The 14,971-nt window shown below is 40.8% G+C and overlaps 1 protein-coding gene and 1 long non-coding RNA gene across 3 annotated transcripts in view; one reads left to right on the top strand and one right to left on the bottom strand.

The window, feature by feature from the left end:
• Nucleotides 1–14,971, bottom strand: part of LOC122557915 (uncharacterized) — a 177,795-nt gene that overhangs the window by 125,384 nt on the left and 37,440 nt on the right. The window lies entirely within an intron of this gene.
• The window catches only part of cars1 (cysteinyl-tRNA synthetase 1), a 79,142-nt gene that overhangs the window by 51,261 nt on the left and 12,910 nt on the right, over nt 1–14,971 (top strand). For both annotated transcript variants that reach the window (XM_043706118.2, XM_043706119.2), the window contains 4 exons: nt 4,411–4,600; nt 5,781–5,849; nt 7,024–7,105; nt 11,070–11,150. In XM_043706118.2, the coding sequence (XP_043562053.1) occupies nt 4,411–4,600; nt 5,781–5,849; nt 7,024–7,105; nt 11,070–11,150 (422 nt within the window). The remainder of the gene's footprint in view (nt 1–4,410; nt 4,601–5,780; nt 5,850–7,023; nt 7,106–11,069; nt 11,151–14,971) is intronic.

Here is a 14,971-nt window from a genome sequence, read left to right as displayed (position 1 = left end):
TAACTTCAAAAATACGCAAGATACTTTATACATAGAAATAAATAGGTGCAAAGCCAATGACATTAGGAGAAGCTTAAATCTTGGACAAATGGTTTGGTTTGATCTGTGGTCATAAAGGAGGAGGGAGAGATTTGGAGATTCAGCAGGAAATTCCAATATAAGGGTGCAGCCACCATTAATCCTGGAACCAATTTAAGTCAGGAAGACTGGATGATAGGTTAGCCAGATTTGGTTTATGATAAGTTTATGAACAAAAGAGTTTGAGAAAAGCTGAAGTTCATGCAGAGTGGACAATTTAACGTTTTCTAAAAGAGCAATGGAATAAGTCCAATCTAGAAATGATAGAAATGGAGAAAGGTATCAGCATGAGCTGGGCTAGGATAGGGATGAACAGAAATAGATCTATACCTGCCCTGTCATGCCCTGTAAGAATGTTGATAGTTACGATGAGATCAGTGAAACTTTCGAGCACGTAGACCCAGTTTTCTTAATCTCTCCTCATTAACAATCCCAAGCATTACTCTAGTGACCATCTGTTTTACTCCCTCTATGGTAAATGAATCCCTCTTTGTACAAGGAGACTGAAAATATACACAATATTGCAGGTGAAGTCTCACCAACGTTCCATACAACTCAACAAGGCATCTTTACTTCTGCACTGAAATCCCCTTGAAATTAATGCCAACCTACTTGCTTGTTGCATCCGCATCCTCTGGTAGACGAGGACACCCAAATCCATTTGGACACTCGTACTTCAAGTTTATTTTTAACCAACGTGAATAACTTCACACTTATTTACATTATATTCTGGTATGATTTAACCCATTCGCCTATCCAAGTCCTCTTGAAACGTCCTTACACCATTCTCACAATTTACTTCCTCTCCCAGTTTTGTGCAATCAGCAAATTTAGAAATAATATAATTGATCACCATATCTAAAAGATTTGTATGGATTGTGAACAGTTGTGGACGTGGCACTGGCCCATGTATTGTACCATTGGGTAACAACTTGTTATCCTGAGAATGATCCCTTATTTCTACTTTCTCTTTATTGGCCAACTCTCAATCCATTCTATTATATTCTCCCCCAGTGTCTCCATTTTCTTCCTTTGTAAATGGTGGTATTATAGTCGCTATCTTCCAGTCAGTGGGAACCTTTCCATAAACTATAGATTTACGATATCCACTAATGTACCCACTATCTCTGTTGTTACTTCCTTCATCAGTATGAATTCCATCTGGTACAAGAGATTTATCAGCTCTCAAATTTTTCAAATACAGCTTCTTTTCTAACATAATTTATTTTTGTTCTTCAGTTTTATAAGTCCCTTGATTGCCTAATATTTCCAGAAGATTTTCTGACATGAAGGCAGAAGCAAAGTAGCTGTTTCATTTCTTTACCATTTCACAATTTGCACTATAAAATCTCCTATCCTCACCTGTAATTTATGCTTGTTATTTTTTTCCCCTTTCATGTATCCGTAGAAGTTTTTATACTCCCCCTTTATGCACCTCATTAGCTTGCGTTCATATTCTATGTTCCCTTTCCTTATTGATTTGTTGGCTGACCTTTACTTGGTTCTAAATCTCTTCCAATCATCAGGCTGAATGCTGTATCTGCTATTCTTTTAAGCCGCTCATGCTTTTGGTGTTTCTGCCTTTTCAAGGATTGTTTAACTGTTGTAGACTTCGTAGTATTTCTTTAAATACTAGCCATTGCCTATCTACCATCAAATCTTTCAATGTATTTTCTCAATCAAAGTTAGTCAGCCTGTCCCTTATGCCCTCAGAGTTTCCTATGCTTAGATTTACGACCCTAGTTTCAGAATGAATAGAATGTTGCATTCAAGCTTAATATAAAATTCTATCATGTTTTGGTCACTGTTTTCCAAAGGCTCCTTTACAGCAAGGCCATTAATGAGTTCAACCTTACTACACAATACATAATCCAAAATAACCTAGTTGGCTCCTCAACGCACTGTTCGAGAAATCTTTCTTGTGCACATTCCATGACTTAATCCCTAGCAACATTAGTGCCAACTTGATTAACCTAGTCTGTATGCAAATTCGAGTTGCCACGATTATCCACATTACAAATGTCACAAATGTCCTGATTATAGCATGCCCAAAATTAGTACTACAGTTTTATTTCTATAATAAACTCCTCTCCCCTTCAATGTTTGCTATCCCTTGCTGTTTCTTAGCTCCACCCAAATTGAATCAACATTTTTGATCCTCCAGTCAAAGGCTTTTTCTTATTAATGTGTCAATGTCATCCATAATTAGGAATGCCACCCCATCATCCTTTTCCTTTTTTGCTTACTACTCCTAAATTAGACCGCATTTGAATATTCAATTCCCAATCTTGGTCAGCCTTTCGCAAAGTCTCTAATTATTTAAACTCTTAAATAATTTCCATTTACTTCCTTTTGTGCATCATCAACCTTCTTGTGAATGCTACACATATTTAGGTGGAGTGCTTTTAATCCAGCCCTTTTAATATTCTCCATTTGGATTCTATATGATGCTTGCCATTGATTCATCTATCTTCTTTCTAGATTTGCTGACTACTTTATTTTGCATCCCTTGAACCTAAGTCCCTCATAGGTTCTCAGTCCCCTACCAATCTAATTTAAACCGTCCACGACAGCACTAGCAAATCTCTTTGTGAGGATGTAAGTCCCAGTCCTGCCAAGATGCAGCATGACGATTTTGTACTCTGAACTAGCCCCAATTCTTCAGTTAGCTGATTCTCACTTTTCTACACCAATTTTTCAGCGTTGTGTTCAATCGCTCCATTCTCCTGGTTCTGTTGTTACGAAGATGTGGGTGTACCGTACCTTTAAGAAAGTTAAAAGCTAGCAGAACTACCTGACACAGCACCAATTGTTCTAAGGTAACAATGTAAATTTGGTAAGCTAGGTTGCTTGGAGATGACAAAGCAAATTCAAATTAGGCCAATCAGTTTAAATTATACCCCGAGAAATACCAAACTCCAATCAAATTTGAATTTAGTATATTAACAATATTAAAAGCTGATTATTGTGGGTATAAGACAGGGAAAAATTGAACAATTGGATGAGAACTGCCAAGCCATCAGCATGTACAGACTGCCCGGAAAATAGCTCTCCTAAAGGTACCTTTATCGAACAGTGACCTGTGAAATAGAAATCCTTAAGAAGAAGAAAAGAAGACAGAGGAAGATCCAGAGAGAAGATTCAACAGCTGGCTGGTTTTGAAATTTGAATTTTTGGTAAATCTTAATCCGGGGATTTTATCAGACTAGTATTGTAGAAGGGGAAGGTAAAAGATAGGTTAGAAAAGGACTTGTATATAGTTCTTAGTTATTGTCTGTTGTACTTTAAGAAATAAAGTTCTTCATTTTTACTCTAAGTAGTGACCTTTGGTTAGTTCTTGGCCTCTTCAATTTTCACAGATTACCGCACGGGGTAAATCTTTTCTGTGTTAAAGGTTTAAATTAGCAGGGTGGTTTACCCCCATGTCATAATACTGTGTTCACCAGCATGTGGGACTGGGAATAATCCTGATCTTTCGATGTCCTGCTTTCAATCTCCTTCCTAGCTCCCTGTAATCTACTTTTGCGATCTCTTTCCTTTTCCTATATAAGTCATAACTACACAAATGGATTACAACTTCTGAATGTTTCACCCTCCCACATAAGAATGTTCTTCAGCTGCTCCAATGCATCCTTGACCCTGACATCAGGCAATCAATGCATCATCCGAGAGTTATATTTGCGGCTGTATTAATGTCAGTTTATTCCTCTGACTGACTGAAGAATCTTCTATTAGTACTGCTCAATAACTTTTCTTCCTCCCCCTCTGGAGTTCGTGAGACAAATGGTATAACAGCAACAATATCCCTATCTTTGAACTGCAGTCTGTTCTGATCAGCTTTCCGAGCAGCTCAGACAAAACAATTTGATGATGAAATGATGAAAATCATTTGAATAATAATCAGGTTTTCTAAACCTACAACAGCTGTGTAATTAAAATGTAAGCATATTATGAAGTTTTGTGCATCAATATGTGAGTTGATAAATGAATGTGTGGCCCTAGAATGTGGCATTTTTGAACATACTATTTAAACCAACCAAGACTATCTTCCCTCAGCATTGCCTTTCAGCTTTATTTAGGTTAACTACTTGTCTCATTATTTCAGCCACCAGCACACTTCTGAATGGAATTTCCACATTGTGGTATTTATAGGGGCTTGAATCATGCCTTTCTCTAACAGAATTGGTTTCCTAAGCCTTTTTCTCATGATTTGAATTCTATAGTCACATCTCAAGAATTGAATAATGTACTTTTCACAGTTATTTCAAATGGAAAGGTACATGTAAACCAGTTTACTGTACTTTTACACAAATACTTTATTTTTAATTACAGCTTTTATGAGAAAAAAACAGCTGTGCACAAGGCACTGTGTGATAACATTGACACCCATACTGTAATGGAAGAGCTGCGTTCCCTTGTGAGCCAATGTAACACATACACTGCAGCAAAGAAAAGCAACAAACAGTTACCAAATCGGATGCTGTTGAGGAGCATTGCATTGTATCTCACTGAGATGCTGAAGGTGAGATGGGGAAACACAATGTAACACTGGTTACTCCCACAAATATCTGTTCCTTGAGTAAAGTATTGCACATTTGTAAATCTTAACTAAAAACAGAATATGTTGGAAATGTGTAGTAAGTCTGATGACATATCTGGGGAAAGAGAAATAGAAGATGTTTCAGGTCTGACAAAGACTTGTCAATCTGAAACATATATGCTTTTTCTCTCTCCATGGATAATTCCTAGATCTGCTGAGCATTTCCAGTATTTGCTATTCTTTACCATGTAATTCTTCACTATCTGATTCTTCCATTCTAATACTTTGATAACCATGTTAGTTTTTTTTCCAATTCCTATTTGAATTTCATCAATAAATTGCCAAATGTTTGATTTTTTTTAAACTTACTAACTTCTGAAAATAAGCAGCCTGCACCAATAAATTTCTTCAGAGCTGCCACCCACAACGGTCGTCTCATACTTGACGTGTAAGGTTTGTTTTTAACCTGTTTTGCATATTTTTTTTCCCCCCCAGTTTTCCCTGCTTCTGCCAAAGGCACTTGACTGCTTCTAGATTAGCCAACCACAGAGGCCTGGTTATACTCAAACCTGGCCTAAATGACCAATCTGCATGTGTGTCCCTCGACAGGAGTGAACATGGCGATAATTCTTCCAAAAAAGTACTGATCCATGGGTGGTGATACAGTCAGTTATAATCAGAGCATTCATATATAGAGTGAATTTGCACAAGATGGTGAAGTAACCAACAAGAGGAAAAAACATACTGAATCTCCTCTTCACCAATCTGCTTGCTGCAGGTGCATCTGTCTATGATAATATCATGTGACCACTACACAGTGTACTATGGATAATGATCAGGAGTAGAATTTTCCACATTATAGCCACGGTGCTGTTGCAAATTCTACCAGTACAATTATAGTCCCTGCTAAGTTTCAACTAATTCACAGTATTTGTATGCTTGTGGGCCAGTGTTGTACAAGGCATTCAAAATACTAGTTGATCTAACTATACCTATTCCTTTCATTGAAGTGTATAATTGCTTCAGATCTAATTGAAGAATTGTGCTTATAAGGTGTAAGCAGGAAAAACTTTTAATTATCAGGCTTTGTTGATCGACCTGAGAGTGGGAAAGAAAACTATAAGCTTAATTGCCTCATTGTTTTCTCCTATCTATAAATCAGATCTTTGGAGCAATAGAGGGTGAAGAACCAATTGGATTCCCTGTTGGAAGAGGCAGCCAGAGTTTAAATGTAAGTATTTGCACAGGCTATTTTCTTATAAAAGAATCTGCAAAGTCTCCTTTACCATTTTGCTTCCACATTGAAGTGTATTATAACTCAAGCAAAGTGATACAGTTGGAGGCTGCTGATACTGTACTTTGATATCGTATAACAAGAAAAAAAATGAACGTTTGATCGCTCATATATAGAAACTTCCATTGTGTTGCAATCATCAAAGCACTCGGCAGCTGTTTAGTTCTTTCCAAGTGTAGTCTTTGATGGGGAAAGTAGCAAGAAATTTGTGTTTAAATGCTACACCTCAACAAATCATTGGTCAGATCATATTTGGAATATTGTGTTCAGTTCTGGGCATCTTATTAAGGAAGGATGTTAAATCCTGGGGAGAGTTCAAAGGAGATTTATTAGAATGATACCCAGAATGAAGAATTTTAGATACAAGGAAACATTAGAGAAATTGGGCTTACTTTCCTTGGAGCAGAGAAGATTAAGAGGTGACCTTATTTGCAGTGTTTAAAATTATGAACAATTTTGACAGGGTAAAGAAGGACATTCTATTTCCACTATTTGCTATGTCAGTACTAAGGAGTCACAATTTCAAGACCGTCAGCAAGAAAGTTAGGAATGAAATGAGGCAAAATGTCTTTATTCAGAGAATCATAGAATCCCTACACTGCAAAAGAAGGCCATTTGGCCCTTTGAAGAATATCCCACCCAGAACCAATCCCCATAACCTCACTTTTACTAATCTACCAAACCAATACATCCCTGGACGCTGCAGGACGATTTAGCATCTATTTAATGCATCATCGAAAAAGCAGTACCTATAGACAGTGCAGCACTTCAGCCTTGACTTATGTGCTTAAATCCTGGAGGAACTTGAACCCATAAGCTTTTAACTCCAAAGTTGCCTGTCAGCTAGGTCTGAAACGTTATTCTACAACCAATAAAAAGATGTTAATTGATATGCAATGGTCTTAGGAAGAGCTGACACTGTATAGGAAACACTGAAGATACTGTCTGCTTCATCAGGCCATGCAGACCTGTCACAATCGATCCAAAAAATACGTGAATTGTGTTACAAGGTTAGGCTTGGATTGCTATGGTGTGACGAGGAACCTTTTTACTGTACAGATCCACTGGTCAGATTCAGCTCCCTTTTAACTCTTTTCTCTTCTGCATCCAGGTGGAAACCACTATCATGCCCTACCTCAAGGTACTATCAGGTTTTCGTGAGAATGTTCGACAAATTGCCCGTGAGAAGAAAGGTACAGAACGATGAATCTGTATGATTTCTTAATACATCTGTTTAGCTTATGGGTGTCCTCCCAATGCCTAATGTAGTTGAGTCACAGTCCCAAGATACTATGGTTAAATGATTATTACAGTGTTTCAGGAAGGTGTAGCATGACATACACGCTGTGACGTCGAACACTTCTTCCATTGCCTCCGTCTCCGAGCTTACTTTTACAATTAGGACTCCCGCTCACCTTGCTGGCCTATTACCCACCCTCGACCTCTTAATTTCCAACTTCCGTCGGGACATTACCCGCCTCAATCTGTCTATCCCCACTCCAACCTGTCACCCTCACAACACGCAGCCATCCACTCCCTCTGCTCCAATCCCGACCTCACCATCAAGCCAGCAGATAAAGGGGGTGCAGTGGTAGTCTGGCGCACTGACCTCTACACCGCGGAAGCCAGACGCCAACTCGACACCTCCTCCTACCGCCCCCTCGATCATGATTCCCCCCCCCCCCCCCCCCCATCACCAAACCATCATCTCCCAGAACCTCATCACCTCAGGAGATCTCCCACCCACAGCTTCCAACCTCATAGTCCGGGAACCCCGCACTGCCCAGTTCTACCTCCTTCCCAAGATCCACAACCCTGACCACCCTGGCCGACCCATTGTCTCAGCATGTTCCTGCTCCACTGAACTCATCTCTACCTAGCTCGACACTGTCCTATTCCCCCTAGTCCAGGAACTCCCCACATACGATTGAGACAGCACCCATGCCCTCCACCTCCTCCAAGACATTCGTTTCCCCGGCCCCCAAAGCCTTATCTTCACCATGGATATCCAATCCGTCTACACCTCCATGACCAGGGCTTCCAAGCCCTCTGTTTCTTCCTCTCCCGACGTCCCCAACAGTACCCTTCCACCAACAAACTCATTTGTTTGACTGAACTGGTCCTCACCCGTAACAATTTCTGTTTCGAATCCTCCCACTTCCTCCAGACCAAAGGGGTAGCCATGAGCACCCATATGGGCCCCAGCTATGCCTGTGTCTTTGTTGGCTACGTAAAACAGTCCATCTTCCGTAGTTACACTGGCACCACTCTCCACCTCTTCCTCCGCTACATTGATGACTGCATTGGTGCTATCTCGTGCTCCCGCGGGGAGGTTGAGCAATTCATCAACTTCACCAACGCATTCCGCCCTGACCTTAAATTTACCTGGACCATCTCTGACACTTCCCTTCCCTTCCTGGACCTCTCCAACTCCATTATGACGACAGACTTGACACCGACATTTTTTACAAATCCACCGACTCCAACAGCTACCTGGATTACACCTCTTCCCACCCTACCTCCTGCAAAAATGCCATCCAATATTCCCAATTCCTCCGCCTCCACCATATCTGCTCCCAGGAGGACCAGTTCCACCACAGAACACACCAGATGGCCTCCTTCTTCTTTAGAGACTGCAATTTCCCTTCCCACATGGTTAAAGATGCCCTTCAACGCATCTCGTCCACATCCCGCACGTCTGCCCTCAGACCTCATCCCTCCAACCGTAACAAGGACAGAACCCCCCGATGCTCACCTTCCACCCTACCAACTTTCGCATAAACCAAATCATCCGACAACATTTCCGCCACCTCCAAACAGACCCCACCACAGGGATATATTTCCCTCCCCACCCCTTTCCGCCTTCCGCAAAGACCATTCCCTCCGTGACTACCTGGTCAGGTCCATGCCCCTCAACAACTCACCCTCCTGTCCTGACACCTTCCCTGCCACCACAGGAATTGGGCCCACACCTCCTCCCTCACCTCCATCCAAGGCCCCAAAGGAGCATTCCACATCCATCAAAGTTTTACCTGCACATCCACCAATATCATTTATTGTATCCGTTGCTCCCGATACGGTCTCCTATACATTGGGGAGACTGGACGCCTCCTAGCAGAGCGCTTTAGGGAACATCTCTGGGACTCCAGCACCAATCAACCACACCGTCCTGTGGCCCAACATTTCAATTCCCCCTCCCACTCAGCCGATGACATGGAGGTCCTGGGCCTCCTCCACTGCCGCTTCCCTCACCACCCTACGCCTCATCTTCCGCCTCGGAACAGTTCAACCCCAGGGCATCAATGTGGACTTCACCAGTTTCCTCATTTCCCCTTCCCCACCTCACCCCAGATCCAAACTTCCAGCTCAGCACTGTCCCCATGACTTGTCCTACCTGCCTATCTTCCTTTCCACCTATCCACTCCACCCTGCTCTCTGACCTATCACCTTCATCCCCACCCTCATTCACCCATTGTACTCTTTGCTACCTTTCTCCACCCTCCTCTCTGACCTATCACCTCCATCCCAACCCCTATTCACCCACTTTACTCTATGCTACTTTCTCCCCACCCTCCTCTCATTTATCTCTCCACCCTGCAGGCACTCTGCCTCAATTCCTGATGAAGGGCTTTTGCCCGAAACATTGATTTTCCTGCTCCTCGGATGCTGCCTGAACTGCTGTGCTTTTCCAGCACCACTGTATTCTAGAATCTGGTTTCCAGCAACTGCAGTCCTTTTTTTTAACCCATGACCAGAGTACCACAGTCTCAGCATAACTAACTTGTGTTTTTACTTGTTTTGGCCATGTGGATCCATACTTTGTTTGCTCCTTGATAAAGTGCTTTGCTGAGTTAAATGTCAAGTCTACTAACGTTACTGATCCCTGAACCATCCCACTCAACTGTTTCTCCTATTCAACATGACTGATTCCTGTAAATAAAAGCAAGATGTTGTGGATGCTGGACTTACAACAAAGAATCCTGGAGAAATTCAGCACATCTGGTAGCATCTGTGAAGAGTGAAATAGCGTTAACTCTCTTTTAAGAAGTGTCATATTGAACTTGAATCATTAACATTGTTTCTCTCACCATAAATGCAGCCAGACCTGCTGTGTTTCTGCAGCATTTTTGTTTTTATTATGGCTGATTCCTCTAGCCGCCTTTGCACCCTTCAACCAAGTTCTTTTCCAAACCAGAATCACCATCATTTTAAACCTCAGTTGCCTTTTGCACATAACTTGTCAACAACTTTTAGAAAATTGCGGTAGATGTTCATGATGTTGGTGTTCGTCAGATATCCAGTTATCAAAAACAAGTTTCAGGTTACACGAGATACACAATATAATGGAGTTGCTATCAAATGCAATATATGACAGTGATATAGAGGCTGCCTGCAGTGCTAAGTGTACCAGGGCAGATCTCCTCCAGACAATTTGGCAGAACGGTCATTGCAATGATAATCCTTTAGAGAGGAAAACTGCAGACTCAAAAAACAACAGCTCTCATAGATTTTGGATCAGGTTCTCCTACTGATGTGGAATGTCCATCCTTCTGGAGAAAATCTAAAAAAGTTCACTGGAGGTAACAAAGGAAATGCATGGCAGGGTCCTTTTAACCTTCCTTAAGCAACTTCTTTGCTATCTGTAACAATGTCTATTTTGTCAGCTTGGTAAATGCTGACTGACCACGATGGGTGAATTTGATTGAGAAAGATATTTACAAAGCAATTTATTATCATGCTAAGTCTCATGACCTCCAGTGCAATGCACTGAGTGAATCAGAGGTTGAATAACAGTCTTGAATGAGTAATTTGAATTATCAGCTTACATCCAAACACGATTATAGCATTGATGAGACCTGTTTCTGTTGAGGTGATGTAACTTTGAAAAACTGGCACAAAAGCTTTACTGTTCATCCAATTTATTCTTTACTTCATCTGAAAATGCTTCATGGAATAGCATAGATGGAATTTTAATTTGATTAATACCAATACAAGAAAAAAGAAATCCAAATACTATCTCTCAACTTGATTAAATGTGCAGGAAGAAGAAGGAAATAGCTTGGAGTGTATCCTATTTGGCTTTGTTGATTTGGACATAAAATGATCCTGATGTGGTCTGAAATAGGTTTCCATTGACTAACTCCTTCTGTGTTACAGTGAGTGAGGTTCTACAGCTGTGTGATGACGTTCGAGATGACATCCTTCCAGAGCTTGGCGTTCGGTTTGAAGACCATGAAGGTACTGAATCAAGTCAGCTGCTGGTTACCATCTGCAAGTTTTGCCAGCTTTGACTCCATTGATGTGCTATGATATTTTTATATACTAACAAACTAATTGTGTCCTTCAGTATTGAATTTGATAATTATACCATTTTTCCAAGTATTCTTTCACAATATTGTGACAGTGAGATACTCTTCATTTTTTATATCCTCTAAAATTGGAAATATTTCTTGGTGTTACCTGATCATGAGTTTTGTCTTCTATCATCCTGTTCTCAACTTTCAACCAGACTGCTGAAGCATTGGGTAGAATTGAAAGTGGCCTCCGGAAGCAGGATTTGAGGCAGTGTAATAATTCATGGAGGGAGAGACAGTCAAGACTGGTCCGTCCTGCGGACAGAGGGGAGTTGATGTCTGGCTCATGGGAAGGTTCTTGGGAGTGTCAGATAAGTATGGGGTCTGTTCATTAGTTATTCAGGAGTTAAAATAAGAAAAGTTAGATTACAAAGTTTACTTAGTTTTATCAGAAGCATCTGATAACTTCAATATTTATGAAAACCTTTGGAAGGTTCCAGACATGGTGGAATTACCCAGTGGAAAGTTCAATTTCCCAGGCGATTTCTTTGAAATGTGCTATGGTGGGGATTCCCACCTACCACCTACCTATGCTCAGGACAGTGGAAAATCTTGCCCAATGTCATACCGGTTCTCCAGTTGGTGGTTGAGACCCCTATCACCAATATTACATGGATCTTTTGAAATACTAAGCGGCCTTGACACCAGAGTAGATGCTGAAAACATGTTTTCCCTTGCAGGGAAATCCAAGACTCGGGGCTTAGTTTTAAAATAAGTGGTCTACCAAATAAGACGGACATGAAGAAGGAATTCCTATGCTAAATGACATTGGAGACTGGGTTGTTGAATAAATTTAAGGCTGAGTTAGACAGAATATTGATCAATGAGGGATTTAAGGGTTATACGAACAAGCAGAAAAGTGGAATCAAAGCATGTCCTTATTGAGTGACAGTGGAGGTTCGATGGGCCAAATAACCTACATGTGCTCCTGTTTTTTTTTGTGTTATGTTAACTGTGCGGAAGTTGTTGCCTCAGCTCCAGTCTTCAGAACAAAGCTTGTTACTGCTCTAAAATGGACAAAGTTCCTGAGAATCTTTGCTACAAAATGGTTCCCTTGCCTTCCTAACCCAGGGCACCGAGACTTAACATAATGCTTAGAACCAGTACTCCAGCTGAAATCAAGAAATTTAGTATTAAGAGACAATGAACCTGGACCCTCCAGTCTACTTTTGTTACTGTGTAATTAGCCACTGAGTAATGAGTAACTTTATAGTGTTTTTTTTAAGAATTGTTTCTGATGCTTTCCTCATTGGATAGCTGATTGACATAGACAGCAGAGTGCAAGGTTTAATCCCAGCCTATGTTGAAACCCTGTAGTTGGCTGCAGGGTGTTTGATTAGTTAAAAAAAAAAGCTGATTGAAAGCTTTATCCAAACTATCAAATACGACTTAAGATAGGTATAAAGTTGCAAAACAATGTTTTGTTTAATGTGGAATATGTTTTTGACAGATTTATTCCTGTTGTATGTGGCAAAGCTGTGTCTAATATTTGACTATCTGTCACATCACTGAATCACTGAGCAAGAGATTTCAGGATAGTAGCTAGTGTTCTAAATTGTTTTTAAAAAAGACTTTGATTTCTACATTGTTTTTTGTGACCTTGGGTCACCCCGACATGCTTTACAGCCTATATAATACTTTTGAACTGTAGCCATTGTTGTAGTATAGAAAAGCAGCCTCAAGACCATAAGAAATCAGAACAGGAGTGGGCTCTTTAGCCAGTCGAGCCTAGTCCACCCTTCAGGTTCATGACTGATCTAGCTACCTCGCATCCACTTCCCTATCTTTTCCACATAACCCTTGATTCCCTTACTAATCGAAAATCTATCTATAATATGCACAAAGACTCTGTTCCCACAGCTCTCTGTGACAGGATTTCCAAAGACATGTAACCCACCCCACTGAGGGAATAAATTTCTCCCCTTTATTCTGAGGTTCTGCCCTCTAGTCCTAGACTCTCCAATGAGGGGAAACATCCTCAGCATTTACCCTGTCAAGCCCCTTAAGAACCCTATATGCGTTAATGAGATCACTTCTTATCCTTCTAAATTCCAATGAGTCCCAACCTGTTTAACCTTTGTTTAACCTCCATCTCAGGGATCACCCACATGGGCCAAAAGGCCTCCCTTTGTGCCATAGCAATTCTGTGCACTAGTGCACAGCAAGCTCCCAGAGCAGCAATGTCATAATGAGCACAGAAACTATTTTTAATGATGTTGATTATAAGATAAATGTTGACCTGGACACAGTGGATAACTCCCTAGCGGCTCTTTGAAGTAGTGCCGGGGATTTTTTTTAACATCCACCTGAGAAAGCAAACGCGTCTTGGTTTAATTATCATCTGGAAAACAAAATTCCCAACAGCACGGCACTTCCTTACTACTATCCTGAAGTGTCAGCCCAGATTATTTTTTGTGCTGAAGTCTCTGGAGTGACTTTGGAACCCAAAACTTGCAAGGGATATAGGAACAGGAATAGGCAATTCAACCTATGGAACCTATTGCATGATTCACTGAGATCATGGCTGATCATCTATCTCAATGCAAGTTTCCAGCATTATCTACATATCACTTGATGTTATTAGTCTCCAGAAATCCATTGATTTTTATCTTGAGCACAGACAATGACTGACCTTCCACAACACTCTGAGATAGAGAATTCCAAAGACTTACTATGCTCTGAATGAATAAATTCTTCCTTATTTCGTCTCAAATGGCCTGCCCTTATCCTGAGACTCATTGTCCTTGTTCTAGACTCATCAGCCAGGGTAAATGCTCTATTGAAGGCTGGAACTATCAAGAATAAAACAATGCAACTGGTAAATTGCTGTGTGAATAATCTGAAAAAGCTTTATCTCCAAATAACTGAATGATTGCACTCTGAGAAAAACAAGCGCTGTGCACACTGAGGGCACATGATTTTAGATTAGATTAGATTAGATTACTTAGATTAGATTACTTACAGTGTGGAAACAGGCCCTTCGGCCCAACAAGTCCACACCGACCCGCCGAAGCCATTCCCCTACATTTACCCCTTCACCTAACACTACGGGCAATTTAGCGTGGCCAATTCACCTAACCTGCACATTTTTGGATTGTGGGAGGAAACCGGAGCACCCGGAGGAAACCCACGCAGACACGGGGAGAATGTGCAAACTTCACACAGAGAGTCGCCTGAGGCGGGAATTGAACCCGGGTCTCTGGTGCTGTGAGGCAGCAGTGCTAACCACTGTGTCACTGTGCCGCCCACTAAAATTTAAATTGAGCATTGCGGAATGGAATCAACAAAAAAAAAAGTGGCCACAGTTATAGGATTACTGATAGAAATTATTAATATGAAAAAAGAGCATGAAGAGGTTTTAAAAAAAATAGTCCTGAGATATTCATAAGTTCATGGAAAAGGGAGGGTTATCAACTTTAGCACAGATGACTGGCTTTCGAGGAAGTTAAATAGTTATGAAGATAGTGAAATATATAATTTGCAACTCCAGCTGGTTTAAAGGCATTAGTGGATGTTCTAGGTGATGGAAAAAAATGTCATTAACATGTTTGAGAGCACAGTTTCAGATGTACATATTGTAGGTAGGAGGATCATTAGTGGAACAGCTATTCTGAAACGTGTATTGACCATTGGGGAGTAGGGCAAATTTTAAACATTAAAAAGGTACAATTTCTTCATATCTACCTCGTCAATTAGTTGTGTTTC

This window comes from Chiloscyllium plagiosum, unplaced genomic scaffold (genome assembly GCF_037043375.1).
Source record: "Chiloscyllium plagiosum isolate Xiang-an unplaced genomic scaffold, Cpla_swu_hap1 HiC_scaffold_18, whole genome shotgun sequence".
In the NCBI taxonomy this organism is placed as follows: Eukaryota; Metazoa; Chordata; class Chondrichthyes; order Orectolobiformes; family Hemiscylliidae; genus Chiloscyllium; species Chiloscyllium plagiosum.
This window is presented reverse-complemented; position numbering and strand designations above follow the sequence as displayed.